The sequence below is a fragment of the Pan troglodytes genome, chromosome 3 (genome assembly GCF_028858775.2).
Source record: "Pan troglodytes isolate AG18354 chromosome 3, NHGRI_mPanTro3-v2.0_pri, whole genome shotgun sequence".
Taxonomy (NCBI): Eukaryota; Metazoa; Chordata; class Mammalia; order Primates; family Hominidae; genus Pan; species Pan troglodytes.
Window position 1 is genome coordinate 143,656,790 of NC_072401.2, and position 21,557 is coordinate 143,678,346.

The 21,557-nt window shown below is 34.0% G+C and overlaps 1 protein-coding gene across 23 annotated transcripts in view; it reads right to left on the minus strand.

Annotated features, from left to right (window-relative positions):
- INPP4B (inositol polyphosphate-4-phosphatase type II B) overlaps positions 1 to 21,557 on the minus strand; it is an 811,274-nt gene that overhangs the window by 162,869 nt on the left and 626,848 nt on the right. For 16 of the 23 annotated variants that reach the window (XM_001142120.7, XM_024356306.3, XM_054683404.2 and 13 more), the window contains 3 exons: positions 21,169 to 21,299; positions 20,698 to 20,802; positions 5,345 to 5,453 (listed from right to left, as the gene is read on the minus strand). In XM_001142120.7, coding sequence (XP_001142120.2) covers positions 5,345 to 5,453; positions 20,698 to 20,802; positions 21,169 to 21,299 — 345 coding nt within the window. Of the gene's footprint in view, positions 1 to 5,344; positions 5,454 to 15,015; positions 15,043 to 20,697; positions 20,803 to 21,168; positions 21,300 to 21,557 lie in introns of all 23 variants that reach the window. The other 7 variants (XM_063809912.1, XM_063809908.1, XM_063809905.1 and 4 more) reach the window with 1 other exon arrangement.

Here is a 21,557-nt window from a genome sequence, read left to right on the forward strand (position 1 = left end):
TAAGGAGGAATATTACAAGTATGATTTTAATCTCTGTCTTTTGATTTTTCCATTTTCTAATAAGCATATTTCTTTACAAAACTGGAAAATTATCAGTTAAATTATTTATTAAAATATATATCAATAAAGGATCAAAGTATTTCTACTTAAAATATATATGGCTTGGTCGGGCACATTGGCTCACGCCTGTAATCCCAGCACTTTGGGAGGCTGAGGCGGGTGGATTACGAGGTCAGCAGATCGAGACCATCCTGGCTAACACGGTGAAACCCTGTCTCTACTAAAAATACAAAAAATTAGCCGGGCATGGTGGCGGGCACCTGTAGTCCCAGCTACTCAGGAGGCTGAGGCAAGAGAATGGTGTGGACCCGGAAGGCAGAGCTTGCAGTGAGCGAAGATCGCACCACTGCACTCCAGCCTAGGCGACAGAGTGAGACTCCGTCTCAAAAACAAAAGAAAAAAAAAAGAAAAAAAAATATATAGCTTGACTTATGAGTTCATACAAAATAGTAAGCATAGTTAAGATCTTAGACTCTAAATTGCACTGTCAATGACTGACAAGTCAAAGGTCTAAGTGGAGTCTAGGGATCATGCTAGAAATAGAAAAAAAAAAATCCAAGTAGGGAAAAAAAGAATTACCATCCCCAATCAAATAATATGATCACATTGCTTTCATTGAATGCTTTCAAATCACTCTCTCTCTTTCATAAAAAGAAATAAAAATTTTTATTCTTAAGAATGGAAGTGAAGGTGATTAAAACAAATATTTTTGTAACTAGTGATTAGTCTGCTCATTTGTTACTGGAGAAGGCATAGAAATGTGAATTTATGTTTTGCATCTCCCAAATTAATTAGTGGTTAATAATTCTATCAGAAAAACACATTTCAAAGGTAACAGTATAAGGTTTTGCCTCTAGTTCTCCCATTCCTGGTTTATCGGATGTCTACTATGTTATAGGTTATGGACAGCTTATTTGCCTGATATGATTTTCCCATTTTTATGCAAAAAGTCTCCTATTTATAATAGAGAATAAGAAAATATCTACCCTTATTCCTCCTTACAGTAGTAAGAAAACTTCTCAGTCCCAGAGTTTTTGCCCTGTGACTGTGTAACCACTGATCTTATAGGTGACAAGGCTGCTTTAGCTCTGTGTTGTTGTTTGCTGTGGTCTGTGATTCTAGTGGGCAGCCAAGGTTGGTAACCCCTGCTCTCTATATTATTAATCTTATTGCATTATGATTATTTGTGAAACTTTTTCTCCCATTCTAGTTTTTAGCACTTTTAAGTCAGCAACTATATCTGATTTCTATGTGAATTCCAATGCCTGTTGTATTTGATCTATAGCATACTTATATATACAAGGTGATCCATCTCTTATTCAAGGAAGGCACGTTGTATTACAGAAATGGTGTACAAGAAAAAACCTAACACATTACTGTGGCCTAGTAAGGCTACAAGAGAAGCAAAAGTAAAATATTAGGGAGGAGAGCCAAATCAACTTGAAAAATCAGGAAAGCCTAATTATAAGGGTGAAATCTTCACATGGACCATGTGTAGAATTTTGAATAGGATTATGTAAATGGCTTTCACAGAAAGAAATGAAAAATAGTAGAAAATGAGGAGAACAGAATAAAAGGAAACAGAACGAGGAAAAAGGAAAAGGTATAAATACATGAAGCCCACTTGGGAAATAGTTTATATAGCGTTTTAGAAACAACAATAGAAGAAGTGGGTGATGAGGGTAGACACTGGTGGGCAAAATCATGGATGCTTTGAATGCCCAGTGGATAAGTATGGACTCCTCAAAGTTCCTAAGCACAAGAGTAAGGTACTCAGAAACTGTGCTTTAAAAGTTCAGTCTCCTTAATTATCTTGTAATTTTAATAAATATGGTTGTATGACCTGAATTGCTTTATATAAATACTATAAGCAATGTTCTTATGCTAAACCATTTTCATTATGTGGCCAATGTATTAATCACAAAAGAGATCACCAAGGGACATAAATTATATCTTTTCTCAGATGACAGTATTTTATTGGCTTAGCTGAGAAAAAAATAAACGAAGGTGAAATAGTACAATGGCTGTGGTAGTTCCCAAAAAACCTGGTCTAAAAGACTTGGCTATCTGGGTTTTTTATTTGTTTGTTTGTTTGTTTGTTTTTGTTTTTTTTTTGGTGGGGGGCAATATCAAATGAAAGATGAGGCAAAGAAAAATTTCCTCACTTGTGATTTCATGTCCTGCAAAATGTCATTGTTTACTTTAACCTAAAGCCCAAATTGCTCATTTCATATAGTCATTTTTACTTCTATACATTGCTGTTGACTGACGTGCAATATTTGTTGCTGAAAAAGCCTGCAGAAAAAGTATTGGCATGGTGCGATAACTCTGTAATCATTAAGTCTTTGCTCAAGTCAGCTCTTAATTTAACGGGTGGGCTGATAGCCATGCTCACCAGTATATTGCCTCAGCAAGCTGTATTTGTCCCAAACCACTGCCCTATGGAGAATTCTTTTAAGATCCACAAAGTTCTTTTTTATTTCTTTTAAAATCTTTATTGTATTTTATCCATAAAGCAATGAAACACAAATGAAAAATTTAAAGCAATCAGTGTTTGCAAGCATTGAACATGTTTTTACTTTTATCTTAAAATTAACCCAAGATCTGTAAGAGTGTGTGTGTGTGTGTGTGTGTGCGTGTGTGTTGATATGTAACATCCCAGTGAAAAGTGAAGAAAAATGAAGGAAAATATTTATGCAAATATTTAAACCTTAAGAAATATTATTTAGAGTCTAACCACAGAACTCAACAGTTGTCTTTAACAGAAATATGTTTCATAAAATTAGAGAGTTAGGTTCCATATTTCACATACTGATGCTTTCTATGCTCAACAGGATTCTGACTACCCTGTGGGCAGTTTTGAGTCTTCTAATTGGGTTATACACTTTAAAATTTAATTGAGGAAAAAAAATAGATTAAGTCAACTCTCAAGGCTGAGACACAGTTCCAGACAAGATGAAGTAAATGCAATCTATTTTACTTCCCCTGTTAATCACAATGAAACACTCTAGACAAAACATATATGTCACCTATCAAAAGACTCTAAAAGGTAGACTAAAGGAGGTATATTGGTTAGGGGCCTCAGGACTTAAGCAATGATATCACAGTGAGTTCCACGGGATTTTTTCTTGCCTCCTATAATGTCCCAAACTGGGTGCCACAGAATTTCTCAATGCAGCAAAGCACCAACAAAAAACAGCACCCAGGAAAAGCCAAAGAACCTGGAACAGGGTGGCCTAGCCATACCAACCTGTTCTGGGGGTGAATACCACAAAAATGTCATGCTCCTCCCCCACTAGAAGAATGATACAGTAGGGAATCAGTGAGAAACACCCTTCATCCCCACTCAGATTCCATGGGCAAAACCCTGTCTTCCACTCATACCCGCACCTCAGTAGGGATGGCATCCCTTCCCCCATGGGGCCTATGGTTTGAATTAACTTCCAACTCCCATAAAGTAAATAGGAGATGCCTCTCCCCTGCAGAGCCCATGGTTGAAACTTTGGCTTCCACTCCCCATTGCAATAATATTTATGAGAAGGGTGTGAATATTAATGGGTAACCTGAGGGAGTTTCTTTGTGGTGATGAAACAGTTCTATATGATGTTTATAATAGTGATGGTTATTCTAATCTACCCATGCAATATAATTTTATAAAACTATAAACCTTTCCCCACCAAAAAGCAAACAAAAATGAACAAAAAACTAGAAAAATCAGAATAAGAACTACAACTGAGTTAATATTGTACCAAAGTCAACTCCTTAAAAGGAAAAAAGAAAAATATATATGTATTGGTAGTTTATATATTTGTATAATAGTAAGTCAATTATTCAATTCTAACCTCCCTTAAATGCTTTCTTCCTAAACATCTGGGCACCAAAAAACAAATTTTATATTTGATAAATGTGATAAAACGTTAAAAAATTTTCTGGTTTTGGCACTCAAACAGATTTTCTAATACTATTACTAAATCAACTGTGACTAAAGAATGACTATTTTTCCCTAACTTTCAAAATTTGGATTCTTCAACAGACACCAGGACCTACTTAAGGGTGGAGGGTGGAGGAGGGTGAGGATTGAAAAACTACCTATTAGATACTATGCTTATTACCTCGGTGGCAAAATAACCTGTACACCAAATCCCTGTAACGTGCAATTCACCATGGTTAAAAAAAAAAGAAAGAAAAAAAACCTGTACACATACCCTTGGAATCTAAAAGTAAAAAAAAAAAAAAAAAAAATGGGATTCTTAAGAAGAATAACTATTTGAAAAGGAAAGTAGTTATTCTTCATACCTGGATAATGCACTTTATGTTTTACATGAGCGTGGTCATAGCCAGAGAATATTATAGGATAACCTCAACTGATGAGACATGGGGGAGAATAATAAACTACTGCTGCAAAAGAGCTTTATAAGGCAATATTTAAAAGCATGTAAAGGCCGGGCGCGGTGGCTCACGCCTGTAATCCCAGCACTTTGGGAGGCCGAGGCGGGTGGATCACGAGGTCAGGAGATCGAGACCATCCTGGCTAACACGGTGAAACCCCGTCTCTACTAAAAATACAAAAAATTAGCCGGGCGTGGTAGCGGGCGCCTGTAGTCCCAGCTACTCGGGAGGCTGAGGCAGGAGAATGGCGTGAACCCGGGAGGCGGAGCTTGCAGTGAGCCGAGATCGCGCCACTGCACTCCAGCCTGGGCGACAGAGCGAGACTCCGTCTCAAAAAAAAAAAAAAAAAAGCATGTAAAAACAAAAACTGGGGAAAGAGTATACCAAAATTATAAATAATAGTGGTAATACTCATGCCTTTCCCTAAGAAACAGAACATAGAATTCTGTATTGTTGTGTCTTTTTCAAGTGGCACAATTAAATGTGCCTCAGGCCAGCATGGAAATTACTAGTAGGGTAAAAATCATAAATTAGGAGCCATATTCTCCATTCAGTATCTTTGGCTCCACAGTGAAGTCAGACTGTATTTCTAGCTAAATCTCTGAACACTCCTTTGAGCAAGCAATAGTTGACACCAGAATGTCACCCCTTAGTCATATGACTTCCGGAAGATTTTCTGCCATCACAATGCCACTCACTAAGCAAGACACTTAGGCAATTTGTTTAATCTAATTTCTTCTCTGGTAGTTTTGAGATATTTAACAACTCTATGTTACTAAATAGGTTAAGATGTCAAGAACTATACATTGTGATGGATCAATCACCTTGTATATAGACTTCCCCAAAGGGGAGATGTTATTAATGGAATCTGTGCTTTCCTCCTGTCTTTACTTACTTTCTTCTTTCTGTTTCAAATCTATGGAGTAGCTTCCGAAGACCACCATTCTTAAATCCCTGAAAATGGGCAGCTGGGGCTCCCACAGTGATGACATCGTAGAGAGCATCTGGAATAGAAACAGGCAAGGAGATGAACACTTTGCAAACATTTATCTCCATCATGCTGTTTGCATTGAAGCATACCTACTGTAGAAGTATGAGAAATTATTCTGTTTAATTTTGCAGGAATAACTATGAACTCACATCTCAAGGGGGAAAGAGGAGCTAATAATCAATCTTTCTAAAAGCCACCTGTGCACCTAAACAAGATATAATATTTTCCTGATTTATGACTACATCTTAATTACATGCTACAGTGTAGAACAGTGTGTTCTCTCATTATTCTATATACTTACTGAGATAACATGTTAATTGCTCTTTTGTGTATTTTACTTTATTGAGTTTTGCATCATTTAATTTGCAATCATGTTGAAATTCAACAATAATGAACAATCTTTCAACCAAATTTTACATAGAAAAAAAACCCAAAATATTAAGCATTTTGACTCAAGGGCAGATTAGTACTAGTGCATTTTTAAAAATCTATACAGAGTACTTTCCTGATTGTGTATACTAAATTTTACACAACTTCAAATAGATGCTTTTGCAATTTCCTTAGGTGACATAGAAAGAATACACAAAATGTTTCTTGTTCTGTTTTCTAGTAAGACACTTTGTTTTTATAACAAAAAATCCATACACTTAAATTGAAACTTAATCCTTTGATCTTGAAAGCCATGAAGTTTGATACATATTAAGTTTATGGCTTCAAAACATGCCATCATTTTTACATTCTAATGCAAAGTATCCCCATAAGAAGGAAGACAGTGAATGCTCTCTTGTTAAACTACATTTTATTTGAGAAACCTAATTTCATAGTAGATCCTTTTCAAATTGATTTTGCTATTGACACTTTGGTTGTTCTTCAGATCTCATTTACGAGGAAAACATAAATTATTTTATTAGCTTCAGGTAAATACAATAACTTCTTCAGAGTAGTTCAATCCAGATGCATCTAAAATTTTCTTTCAATAAAAAAAGTCTTCAAGTGAAAGATGTCAGCAGCATTCAGAAAATGCAAGATCACAAGAAAGAATACAACACAAACCAACCTGTCAATAAGGCATACAATGAAAATCACTTAATAGTTCACTGTGTCCTCTTTAAAAAGTCACTAATAAACTAGAAGTCAGCTCTTATTAAGATAGCAGAATATTAGATCTGTAAGAAATTTAAATATTTTCTAGTCCAGAGGATTTTAACCTAGGGCTAAGACACTGGTTTCAGGGTGTCCAAGAATGTTTGTTAATTACATAATTACATCTGTTCTATGTCATGGAAAGGCATCACAGCTTTCTCAAAGGCTCATAAGATCACCCCAAAGTTACCAACATTATGTTCTAGTCTACCTTCATTTATCTGATAAGAATCCTGAGGATCATTACAAGCTAACTGCTTTGTCCATTTATCTGATAAGAAGGCTGAGGATCATTAGAAGTTAACTGCTTTGTCTAAAACCCCAAGGATTTTACACTCAGGGACCTCTGGCTTCTAACTCAGTGACAGAGAGTCAGTGTTCCCTGGTGGTTTAAGTTACTGATGGGAACTTGAGTCGCTGGCTTTGGATTCCTGATCTGCCACTTATTTAACTTCTCTATGTCTCAGTTTCCTTACCTATAAAATGTAGTTGAAAGTAGCTAAAAGTGGTAAGCATTTAGTAAATGTTATCTACGATTATTATTTTCTGTATAAGAAACTATCCCACCAATAAAGGTGTCTATTTCCCCATAAAAATAAACTTTTGAGTCTGAAAAGAAAAATGATGCTGGGGCTCAGTCTTCTGAATGGAATGAGTTCCCGTGTTAATTTAAATGCAAAAAGACAAATTATCATGACAATGCAACAAAATATGCGGCATTTCTGCCAAAAACTGGGTGACCAGCAATACCAACAATATACAGAATGACTAAAAATATTATTCAGCCTTTAAAAAGATGGAAACTCTGCCATCTGCAACAAAACGAATGAGCCTGGAGAACAATATGCTAAGTGAAATAAGCCAGTTCCAGGACAAACACTCCACTTGCATGAGGTTTTCAAAATAGTCAACCTCATAAAAGCAGAGAATATAATGGTGGCTGTCAAGAAATGGAGAGGGGGAATGCAAAGTTGTTATTCAATAGGCATAAAGTTTTAGTTACGCAAAATAAGTTCCAGAGACATGCTGTATAACATAGTGCCTATAGTTAATAACACTGTATTATTCACTTAAAAATGTATTAAGAGGGTATATCTCATGTTAAGTGTTCTTAAAACAGCATCAACAACCAAACAAAGGCCACAAAAAAAACTTTTAGACTTGATGGATTTGTCTGTTACCTTAATTGTGGTGATAGTTTCATGGGGGTATGCCTACGTCCAAATTCATCAAGTTGTAAAAATATATGCAAGTTTTTCTAGGTCAATTTTACTTCAATAAAGCTGTTTTTTAAAAAATGTAGACATATATTCCACTAAGCCTAAACTAAATGTATTCTCACTTCAACTTCCCCCAAAACATTGCCTGTAGCCTCTCTAGAACTACCCAATAAGAAGGGAAGGAAAAGGGAGGGGAAATCTGAATAGAGACAGAACTCTGAATTAATGAAAGTTTAAATAACTAACTTTTGCCAAATTTGCAAAAACATTTGACCACAAGCATATTTATAATTCCTTGTAGTGTCTTATAGGAGGACTATGCAAGTGGCAGGCCCTGACACTTCAGCTGTTTCAGCTTTACGGTGAATCTGTGTCTTCAATTCATCCATAATTTTAGCATCCTCCAAAGCTACTCTCTGGGAACAGAAACAGTCTCTATTCATCCACCTCACTGCTCATGAGAATTCTAGACATCTATGAAGAAACCGAGACATTTTGAAATAGAAGGTAAAGGAGAAGAAGCATGTTGTTTGAATAGTCTCCTCCTCTCATAAAAAAGAACTGATTGTTTATTGTTAAATCTAAATGAAGGAGTTTGTGTTTCTATAGAACCATCTATATTATAACTCCTAAAGTTATGAACAAGCTGTTCTGTAAGTTCTGACGTTTTCTTTTCATTCTATTTTCTATTTACGAACTCATCCCTTTTAGTGTTTTCACACCATATTTTTACCAAGGACTATGAAATCTCTTGACTAGTTCTGACCTCTTCCAAACAAAATAATCCAATTCCTAACTGCTTGATGGGCACATCTGAGTGTCAAAGCCTATTAAGCTTAACATATTCTAACGCTTGACCCTAACTGGTTCTTCCTTCCTGATTCCCTGTGACAATTACAGACAACACATTCCTTTAAGCCTCCAAGAGTAGAGTCCTCAAGATCATGTTCGACTCCTCTCCTTCCCTCATCATTATATCTCACCAGTTCTAACAATTCTGTTACAAAAATTTAATCCTTTCTGTTCATGATACTTATCTTTATCTTAGTGCTCACCTTCCCCATTTCCTGTCAGGATGACTACTGCCTCTCAATGTTAGCCTCTCTGCATCCACAATGCAGTAGTTCACTTTTATATGAGTGGCCGGTCGGTTACTCTATCTGAAACACAGCCTTCAGTACTTAATTCCTCCTTATAAATGTTCATAGAAGAACATTAAGACATCTCAAGGCCATATTTAGATCATTTATGACCTGGGTCCAATTCTTCCTTGGTCACATCATCCAGTGTATTATAAGCACCATGAAAGTGAAAATTATTGTAATACCAGCACTTTGGGAGGCTGAGGAGGGCAGATCACTTGAGGCCAGAAGTTTGAGACCAGGCTGGTCAACATGATGAAACCCCGTCTCTACCAAAAATACAGAAAATTAGCCAGGGGTGGTGGCAGGCACCTTTAATCCCAGCTACTGGGGAGGCTGAGGCAGGAGAATCACATGAACCTGGGAGGCAGAGGTTGCAGTGAGCCGAGATCGCGCCACTGCACTCCAGCCTGGGCAATAAGAGTGAAACTCCGTCTCAAAAAAAAAAAAAAAAAAAAAAAAAAAAAAAGAAAGTGAAAATTATTGTAGTCATTCATTTTCAAGAGTGTATCCTCAATGCTTGGCACACGGGAGGTACTCCTCATTTATAGCATGATTGCCTGTTGTCCAGTTACAACAGCGGTTCCACATGTCTTGAAGTCTTTACATCTTCATCTTTGTGTTCTCTGACTTGGATATTTTTCCATCCTAACCTCCCTCCCATTTCTTTGCCACTGAAATTCCACTGCTCTTTTGCAATCAAACTCAATTACCACCTTCTCTGTGAAATCTTTCTGAATATTCCAGTCAGAATAATAATTTTTATCTATACTTCCACATTGCTTTGTCTTTACCTTGAAGATTTAATTCCTTATGATAGTTTCTATATTCAAATAAAATAATGAATATGGTCATAAAATTATTACAATTGCTTTAAGACTCATATTCTTCACTGGATATATGTTAATTTGTGGATAAGAATTATATTTAATAAATAACAACAATGTTAATAATAATGATGGCAACAATATAGTAAGATCACAATAAAAGTTACTAAATGAATGAATAATTATGACAACAGCTGGCATTTACTCAGCGCATACCTGAATCGTTACTTTAGTAGGTACTCTATTTTCAGGATCTCATTTAATTTTCAAAATAATACTATAAGATAAATGTTATTTCCCCAACTTTATAGATAATAAAATAGATTTTCCATGAGATTAAATAATGTCTCTAGTCTTATGCTGGTAAGTTTTGGATCTGATATATTTTCCAAAGTCTGATTCACTAAACAAAAAAACTTATACTGTAAACAACCTTCAACATCTTAGTCACGCTTAGATTTTCCATTAGCTGCAGCAACAATGAGCATATACTGGATGCTCAATAAAGTTGATTTGTGTTCACATTGTAGATGTTTATTTCTAAAATAGAGATTTTTTGTGATCACATCAAAAAGAAGACTAAACATTCATTGTTAATTGTGGTCTCAGAGGGCAAACAAAAGCTTGCAATTTATAAAAATAAAAAAATGATTAAACTGACCGGACCTATAGTATCCTAATCTTTATTCATTCACTAAACAAACACCCACTGAACACACACTATTTTCAAGGGTTACCCTAATTTCCTGTGAATATTTAAAATTAAGGACAGAAAATTTCTGTATTAGAATTGATGTAATTCTTATTTATCAAACATACAGAGGTTTCAGTATGATTTACTACAGCAGCAACTAGGTACACACTTAAATTATAAGCAAAATTAATTTTGATCTTAATTATCTTTCTCATCCTGGTATCATTTCTATTTTTGTTATAGTTTTCATGTGTTCTTTTTTTTTAAAAAAGAATACTTTTTTCTTAAGCTTTTCTTTTCCAGCTTTCTCCCATGCTTTTTCCCTATTTTTACTTTAAAAAAAAAATCCTTCCACAGTCTTCTGTCATATCCACAATTCCCTTTTCTTTCCACTCTGTTCATTTTCTTGTTCTCATTTTTGGCTTCCTTCCCTGTGTTCCCTACAGGATTCCTTTGCTTCAGAGGGTCAATGTCTTATTTATAATTCCTTGAATTACTTACAGTTTGTGAACTATGAATTTATGATTCATATTTGTAACTCAATATAATTCATGGAAAAATAGTCTACATATTCTGTTAAGATGTCAGAATATAGAAAGTAAATGACACAATTAATTAAATGACATTTCTTTAATCCTGTTCCAGTTCTCACACTCTCCTAAGGCTCTTCCCATTACCTAAACTGCCCTTCCCTCTTTCATTTTTCTGTTCTTTACCCTTGTAAATTTCGTACTTAGGCCTAGTTGCTAAGTTAGTTCCTACATAGAGATCTTTGTGTAATGTATCCAGCTAGAAATACTTACTTCTTCCTCTTTCCTATTATAGTCCTAAATTCATATCTTTATCAGAGTATTAGTTTTCGTATCACATAAAATAATTTTGATAGTTAATTTACTTTCTTCTCTAGGCTTCACACAATGTAAAATATGGCATTGTGAATTTAATGTCTTTTTCTCCAAACGGAAATCATTGTAATGTTGTAGGTGTTCAACAATGTCGATAAAAAAATAAATATATAAATATTTAGATGCTCAATTCGGTTTGTCTTGTTTGTCATTAGATCATACAGGGAATTAATATTCTTAACTGAGGAATAAAATATTTATATACACTGTCAATAAAAACATTAGAATCTGGCTACACATTCACACACACACAAAGATGCACATGTACACACACATCTCAGGAATATGTGTGTATGTAATATGTATATATATTCTGGATTATAGTTTATAAAAGATCAAAGAGCTTATAACTAAATTGCTATCAATATTTCCATGGAATTTGAATTAACTTTTAATATGCTGTCTAAACAGGAAGGAATATAGAATTCATTTAAGGAGATGTATTCAGGTTGGTTTTTCCACTCACACATTTTTTCTCTTCTAGGATCCTGCCTTCCATTCAACTGTCAGGTCTTCTCAAGCTCCTCCAATCTATAACAGTTCCTCAGTCTTTCATTGTCTCTCATAATCTTGACATTTTTGAAGAGTATTTATCGGTTACTTTGTAGAATGTTCCTCAGCTTGGGTTTCTCTTATGGTTTGTCATTAGACTTAGGTTCTGCAATATGGAGCAGAACACTACAGAGGTGATGTACCCTTCTCAGAGCATCATATCAGTGTATGTTTCGGTACTACTTTGAGGCTAACCTTGATGCATTGGAGTGCCTGCCACTACTGACAGTTAATTCTCCCCTGGAAAGTTAGTAAAAATCTGGGGGAACATACTTGGAGACTATGCAAATATCCTTTTTCTGCTTAAACTTTTACTCACTAATTTTTGCATTCATTGATGGATCTTGAATTGTTACTGATATATCTGAATAGTAATTTTTTGTTTCATTTCTCTCACATTATTAATTAGAATTCTTCTGAAAGGCATGGTTAACGCTTCTCCTCCATTCATTTACTTATTCAGTCATCTATTAATATTAATATAGACCCATGGGAATTTTTCATTTCGTTAATGACTCAGTAATATCTTTTTGCTGTTCAGGTTGTGCCAACTTTGTGTTTTGGGAGCGCCTTAAGGTTGGCTGTTGTGCCCTTTATGTATACCTATTCTATTAAAAAAAATTTTTTTAGCATGTCATTACTTTCTAGAGCCACAAGATGCTCCAGAATCATCTTGTATTTTCCCTGACCCAGCCCTGCAATCAACCAACTTTCCAATAAACCTTGATCCTTTTCATTAGAGAATAGTGTTTAGAAATCAAGCACTGAGGACTAGTTATGCTCACTGCTACTATGGTGTCACTGCTTTCCCTTTCATTAGCTAGGACTAGAAAATACATGTCCTATAGTAATTATGTATACATACTTCCATATTTATTTCCTTATCTGCCTCTATTCTTTATTTTTCATTCTTTTTATTATCATTTTTATAATTTTATTGATCACTTATTATCACTTAAACAACACAATAAAAGTAAGTTAAAAAATAAAGCAGGTTGGGGATAAGAAATTCTAAGACAGACATATTGATAAGCAAGAAAACAATCAAGATTTGAAAAACAATAGGCACACTTATGTGTTCTCAAATGTGAAAGTACTAGAGAGCAAAAATAGGGGAAAAGTCCCCAAACATTCTTCAGTTTTGAACTTCATACAATAAATTTCAAATTGACAAACTCTCACAGCTAGCAGAAGTGTAGCATCTTATCTAAATTCTAGGAAGGCATTTTCAACCTATCATATTCCATTAATATCAAGAGGTCTTCTCCACTAAGACACTAGATATGGTTTATGTCTAGATACTTACAAAGCGAACAAAGTCTCCCTGTCTTTGTATTTCCTCAATTGCATTCTGATTCTAACCACTCCTCAAAAAGCTTGAATCTTTGTGCGCATATTTTATAGAAGTTCAAAGAGTTTGGCTTTAAATAGCATTTTTACACTTCAGGTCTTCAAAAAACTGGTTTTAAGTTTTAAACTTTTAACTTTGATAGCCAAAGAGTGACTTTGAAGAAAACAATTGGAAAGTAGCTGCTGAATGTTATTATCAGAACTGACATGAATTTAAGCCAAAGGAAACAGCTTTGTTCTCCAGCTATGGGTATGTTAGGTTTGTCACATGGTCTGAAATAACATTGTGTACAGTTGTGTAATCTTTAACTTTAATTGAGATATTTTCCCTCACATTTAAAACTGGTCACTCAAATTGTTAAAATACCAATACTTTCTAGGAAAATTGCAAATTTATTATCTTAGGTAATCTTCTTAATATTTTGCAATTGTCATTTGATAATTATCAGCTACCAATATCTCAATGTGAAACAGCATGGTTTATCTCCTTTGGCCCTTTCAGCCTTGAATTTCACTTGTAACTACTACAAAATAGTAGATTGATCTATGTATACCATGTGATTTATTTCCTGGTCTCTTCAGTTGATGAAGAATGGTAGTATACACTTAAAGTACCATGTTCATTCTTAGCTGGGGCAGTTGTATTCCTTTAAATTTAGAATTAACTGCAATTGATTGTTTTCCTCCAAAGAGAAAAAATGTACAAGAAAAAAAATAACCTATAAGAAAACAAAATTAAAATTCTAAGGTAACAATACCTATAAGAAAACAAAATTAAAATTCTAAAGTAACAATTTGGTCGGTAAAATCCGTTTTATCATTTTAAAAATATTTTTATTGTACCCTGCTCTTTATGATTTTTTGAACAGCTTTTACCATGACTATATCCTATTCTTTATGTATCTTTGTGATTTGAATAGCCCTTAGCCGTGTAATAAAAGTCTTCAGATTTTTGTTATCAAGAGACAATTAGAAAAATCTAAGTGGGAATTTTTTATAGAAAATTTAAGCAAAAAAAATACGTGTTTTTTTTTCTTTTAAATGTGTCTTCCTTTTTGACATTTTATAGTGTCTCAAAAACTGTCTTTGGCTTTGTGAAAATTGCATAGTATCCAAAGTAATAGATAAAAAGTAATAGAGAAGTAGAATTTAAGTTGTTGAGTCTTGTCAAACTAAAGACACCAGATTGATTTGAGATTTAATAATAGGGCTGCCTTGTAGCCTTTTAAAAGCCATTTAATAATAGAAATGAGATAATAACTCTATTTTTCCCAGAAGATCTTTCTAAAATTCCTACAACTATAAAATAGTGCTAATGTCAAAAATAAAGACACGCTGACCTCATATCAAGGAACAATTTAAATATAATCCCTGATTTCAAAATGGCATGTAATATGCCTTTGACAGGAATTGCAAGCCTTTAGGGATTTTTAAGGGAAATCTGTGTCAAAATAGTCCAAGCAATTTGACATCGTTATTAAATATATCTAACATAATTATGCTTCACTGATGAGGTGATACTCTCAAATTCTTGAGATACAGAAATCAGAGAGCTCTAGAAGCTCCTCTCTTCTGCTCCTTCCTTCTAGGTAGAGATTATAAAATGAAAGGTCAAAGAGGTTAGCTGACGCCTCCATAGTTAACGCAGTACATTTTGGCTACTGTTGGACCTGATTTCAACTACAGCTTTATGATATAAACTCATTTTTAAAAACATATATTAGTTAAGCTTCTTTTCATACCAATTTGCAGAATTCCACTTGAGATATCTGAAAAACAACAAACAAAAACAATGAGAGTGGGCGGGGCCGTGCTTGACAGGTGTGTTTCACTCATGCAAACTAAGGGCAAGCCCATTCATTCCCTGTGGGCTCAAATCAGGAACTGAAAAGCCATGAGAGACTATCTCTGCCTTTCCTCTCTTTTTGTGGTCTCCTTTATTACTGTATGTCTGATTTTTTCTTCCCCATGGAAAAGATGAGCACTTTTTGGTTCCCTAGAACATAATTAGAGTTAAATTCACAAGGAGAGATTGTCTCTGAATCCCCAAAGAGAATCCACGAGTGAAACTCCATTGATTCAGCTTGGGTGAAGTGATCACCCCAGACCCTCTTTTTATTTTTTTGCACATGCTGTGTCAGGCACTGTGATCACTCAAGCAGCTATATCTAAAGGGACCAGGCTCACAAAGTAAAACCATAGCTATATAGCTAATATTTACAAAACACTCATGCTTAGAGTTAGCTATACATTAATAATGCAGTTATATAAAGAAGGCTTTTAGTACTATAGATTACAACAGATCCATAAACTATGTCTGCTGTGAAACAAAATAGTTGCTTTAGTTTGAATTCATTAAATTTTATAGCAAAATATAATACTTTTCTATTGTATATCTATAGCATATAAAATAAAACAGAATATTACATTACAAGAATTTATATTCCATAATATTCACAATTGATGTGCTGTGAAAATAAAATTTATTAAAGTATATTAGTATAAAAACTTTTGTTTTTAATTTTGGGGTTTATGTTTCATTCTTGTCACTGCTGGCTAAGATCTATTGTGGTGAGTATTCTACTTGTTGCATTTAGTTTAAGTAATGAATAAGGATGAAAAACTTAACTTAATGAGTTTCAGGGCACCCTAAGTTAACTGCAGGTTATTCCATTTGTCAGTATGAGACATGACAACATTAGTTTTGCTCATTTACTTATTTCAAGAGCTACATATTAGCCTTGTATCTGGTGACTCTGCCAGCTATTGTTTGCAAAGCTTCCTCTCCAAATATAGCAGGCTTATTAATCAAATGTGAATAGACACAATTTACTAACAGTAAAAATGAAAAAAAAAATTAGACCACATCCAAATAACTTGCCAGTAAAATGCCAAGGCTTAGCCCATCTTACTTGCATTATTACCTTGCAATAATAATTCAGCTAAACATTCAAATCAGTAGCCACAAAACTTAAATAAATTTAACTGCAATCCAAAATCTGTTAAAGACATGTTATAAAAGAAAGTAGAAAAATTTGATTCACTACCGCCTATGACAACTTTTAACATTTTCATTTTGCAAATAATAAAATGACACTCAGAGAGGTCAAATAACATGATTAAAGTCAAAGTAGTAAGTGGTAAGGACCCAAAATTTCAATGGAGTTTTCAACCTGTATTATAACATGTAGTTGGTGACCTAGTCTACATAGCAGCTACTTAATCTGAACCCCAGTTTCAAATAATAACTTTAAATATTACATATTTTTAAAACATAAGCTTGATAATTTAGCATGCTGTTATACATGTAACACAATTCAGTACTTTTCCCATTAATGTGGCTCTTAGGATATCTAGCCTTTTCCCATATTTTCTTCTTAGCTCTTCAAAGACCAGAACCAGTCTTTCTGCTAACTGCTTTGTCAAAAATCTTCTAGTTTCTGGGTTGTACCCTAATCTGTAACATTAAATTTTTTTTTCTGTATTGCTTGACATTTGTCATTACAAGTAAGAATTTCCTTTCTAAATCCTGTTGTGGGTTTACTTGTACCTCGCAAGAAAGATACCTCAGAATGTGACTTTATTTGGAAATAAGTTCTTTACAGATATAATCCACTTGAAATAAAGCCATTAGGATGGATCTTAATCCTATATAACTGTTGTCCTTAAAGGGGATATTTGGATACAGAAACAGACATACATAGAGGGCAGGAGAACACCATGAGCAAGATAGAGGACAGGTGTGTTACATTAGCAGGCCAATGATTGCCAGCAAACCAGCAGATACCAGGAAGGGACGAGGAAGGATTACTCCATAGGTTTAAGGGGAAGCATGGCCCTGATGACATTTTGATTTCAGACTTCCAGCCCCCAGAATTGTGAAAAAAATAAGTTTGGCTATTTTAGCAACCCAGTTTGTGGTGCTTTGTTATAGTAGCCCTAGAAAACCAATACATATCCCAAACCAAACAAGTTAGAAAATGCTTGCACGCGTAAACACACACACACACACACACCCCTTTTGTTGCTTTTCTAAATTTCTTTCTTTTAGTTGGCAGATTGTTTCTTTCAAATCAGAGAATCAGAAACTAAACATATTGTCCTCATCCTATTTTACTCTATTTTTCAGATGGTACCTTGGAAAACAGCATACATAGTACATGGTTCTTTCATTTTCAAGAAAGAAATATGAAATAAAATGCCACTTTGATCATAGTTTCTCTTTGTTTGGTGGAAGTATTTTAAGGTTAATCAACAAACATTTGAATACATAATTAAATATGAATTCATATGTATGTGGCCCCAAACAAATCTATCTGGTTTGACGACACTGTCATCTACCCATGGCTGTAAAGCAAATTATCCTTTTCCCTCCTTGCCTTATTCCATCAGTCAGTAAGTATTTGCATGTGATGATTTCTTCAAAATGCATCTTTAAGTCATCTTTAATCTAAACCTGGCTATTTCCTTAGTTCAAGACTTTGTTGATTTTTAATAGGCTCTTACTTGATCAATTTTCTCCAATTTCATCAGCTCTGATAAAACAAATCCATTTTGTTCCAGTGATGGAAAATGCCACATGTATAATAAAGCTACCATTATTTTATCATTCTATGTGTTTTACATACCCTAACTCAATCAGGAATGAGAATGAAATTGCTTAGAAAGATTAAATAGCAGACTCAGCTCATGTAAAAGGCGGTAGTGCTACAATTCAAGCCCAGGGCTGTTACACTCTAAAATAATATAAACATTTTACTGCATCATAAAAGGCTTTTCATTTTGCCTATTAGAATAACATTATGTTGATTGTCAGATAGTTCTTAAGTATTTTAGCTTCTTTAATACTTGTAACACTTTGTTTTTGGTTATTTTAAAAATCATTACCTACTGTTCTATTCAAGCTATTGACAGACAGTAATCAAGGAAGAACTACTGTCTTACTCCATTTTGTGCTGCTATAACATAATATTATGGATTGAGTAACTTATAAAAAAAAATTATTCTCTAACAGTTCCGGAGGCTAGGAAGTCTAAGATCAAGGCGCTGGTATCTGATAACGGCCTTCTGCTGTGCTTTTACATGGTAGAAGGTGGAAAAGCAAGAGAGAACAAATTTTATGAATTTACAAGGCAAAAGAGCTAAAGAGGGTAAACTTGCTCCTGAAAGCTCTTTTTATCATGGCATTAATTCACTCATAAGTGTAGAGCTCTCTTGATCCAAATGCCTCCCCTTAGGTCTCACCTCCCAACATTGTTGCACTGGGGATTAAGTTTCTAACACATGAATTTTGGGAGACACATTCAGGTCACAGCAGCTTCTAAATGCCTTGGGCCCATCCATCTCTCTCTCTCTCTTTTTTTTTTTTTTTTTTTCAGTTCTTTCACTTGACATAATTTGTGGTGAATAAGACCTAAATTAAAATTTCACATACTTGACCACCAAATATAATAACATAATACATCAGAATAAGTATAATCACACTTAAACTTGCAAATCAGCTGGTGGTATATATATATGATTGGTATGCAAACACTAGAAAACAATAAAGTTTAATTTTTCAGATTATGAAATTTCAGACAATTCTAAAGCAGAACTGAGATCTCACTTTCACATTTTAACCACATTATTGAGGTATGATTAACATATAAAAAGCTATATATATGTATACAACTTGATGACGTTGGACATAAATATATACTCTTTAAACCATTACCACGACTTATGCCATAAGCCTATCCATCATCTCCAAAAGTTTCGTCTTACTCTCTTTAATATTACTATTATTATTAACGTGTATGTGTATAAGAACACTTAACAAAAGATCTACCCCCTCAGCAATTTTTTAAGTACACAATATAGTACTGTGAACTATAGACACTACACTGTACAGTAGCTCTCTAGGACTTATTCATTTTGCATAACTGCGACTGTGTACCTTTAACTAATACCTCCTTTTTTCAACCTCCCGAAGCCCCTGGAAACCACTATTATACTCCCTGCTTCTATGAGTTTGACTATTTTAGATTCCTCATATAAGTAATATTATGCAGTATTTGTCCCTCTGTATCCTGGCTTATTTCACTTAGCATAATATCCTCCAGGTTCATCCATGTTGTCTCAAATGGCAGGATTTTCTTCTTTATAAGGCTGAATAATAATCCAATCTTTGTACATATCACAATTTATCTTTTCACCCATTGATGGACATTTCTCTGTCTTGGCTACTGTGAACAATGCTGCAATGAATGTGGGAGTGCAAACATCTCTTTGAGATCCTGATTTCAATTATTTTGGATAAACACCCGGATGTGTGAATGTTGGACCCTACGGTAGCTTTACTTTTAGTTTTTTTAGGAACCTCCATATTTGTTTTTACCATAGTGGCTATACCAGTTTACATTTTCACTAACGGTGTACAATTGCTCTTGTGTTTTAACCTTTCTAAACCTGTAACTACTATGTTGTGACAAGGGCTACAAAACAGAGTGTCAGAATGAGAATTTAGATGTCTCCGTAAGTATGTTTGTATGCATTTTCATGTACTTACCCTAAAGAATTTGATAACTTCAGGCCCCCTAAAAGATGGGTATTAGTAGGATGACCACAGCATTAGTCGTTTACACGGGGAGACTTTTAAGAAGGAAAGGAAGCGAGGGTATCATTAATGGGCACAGGCATATGGAGGACAGGGACATAATCTAGGACTTTTGCCAGCAAACCAGGGCATATAGTCATCCTAAATTTGCATAATTGCTATAGCAATAAGTTCATGAAAAAGCGAGATGAAAAGACATTGGAAAACACATTTTTGATAAATGGCAAGAGATTATGTAGAATGGTAATAAATATGACACCATATTGGTCACTCTGGACCACTTTCAGGTACATTCAGAAAAACCTATATATTTCTCTTTGACAAATATTTCTTACAACTGAGTACATTTAAATACTCTACCACCTTCTACCTTACTATACTCACTTTTTCCCATAAAAAAGGGAGTTTCTATTGATAGTTATCAGTAAGTCAAAAAAAAACCTGGCATATTAGTCCACTTTGGGGCTTTGGTTTCTCAAGACAGGAAAAATATGAACAAATTTTTTTATTTATTTTTTTCTAATTCAAATGAGCTTAAATGTTAACTATTAGCCACCGTTAATACTACTTAAGGGTGCTATTACTCAGTTTGCATTTTCATCTCTACCTCAATCCAGGTGAAACATTCATAAAGTATTTCTCAAAAATACAGCAACAAAAATATCATAGTCTCTTTAACAGAATTTAGGGTCATTATGAGGTTCAATTGTTTCATTTTCAACTTTATATAATTGTTAAACTTTTGAATTCTGCCAATAGTCAAGCTGTTTACAGAAGTACACACTGTAACATAATTTGCTATTTTTAAAAGAATAATTTATGATACCTTTCAAGTGAGGGCTGTGTACCTGCATTCTTTGCAGATGTAGATTTATTGGAACAAATTCTAATGTTTTCTCTCCTTTGCTGCTGCTTGATTTGAAAGAGGACCCTGATGGAAACCAGAAATTAAACATTATTAGTAAATAATGATAAATTAATATGTGTGTTAAAAGATAAATTTGACAGAAAAATGTTAAAAGAACTTCAGAAAGAAAAACATATCCTATATTTATGAGTTGCTTTTCTTTTAGAAATTCAATATTTTTTAAAATTGTCTCAATTATTCATATAATAATTCTGTAAGGTAAAATAGGGTAGTTTTTTCTTTGTTTTAAGATGTTAAAGTTAGAAATAAAAGAGTTTAAAAAAATCTCCAGTTCTCCTATCTACATAAAATGTATTTTTTATTTTTTTTTTCATTTCACATGCAGGAAATGCAATTCACTTTGAGTAAGTAGAGTAATTGCTTCCACACCTGTTTCCTTGCTAAGTTCTGTCAGAATGTCTTGGTACATATTCACCATTTGATCACAGTGAGTAAGGACATTTTTTCGCAGATTGTCCCAATGTGGAGAAAGCTCACCAAGTTCTTTTATCTCCTGGTTTCTGTTAAGAGTGGAAGAGAAGAGAAACTTTATTTTTATCTTAAATCCATAAACACATAACCCTTAGTCAGAGTTGTCAAGATAATAAGAAATTATTTCATCATAATTCCCAGGAAAGTTCTATGAGCTTATTAGCTTAAATATTTTTTAAAAATTATTTTAGCACAAAAAATATGAATAGCTTAACCACACAAATAAAAACATTATGTCAAAGGGCAAAAAATTAGAAATGTTAAATTCCCTGATAAATTTTTCACAA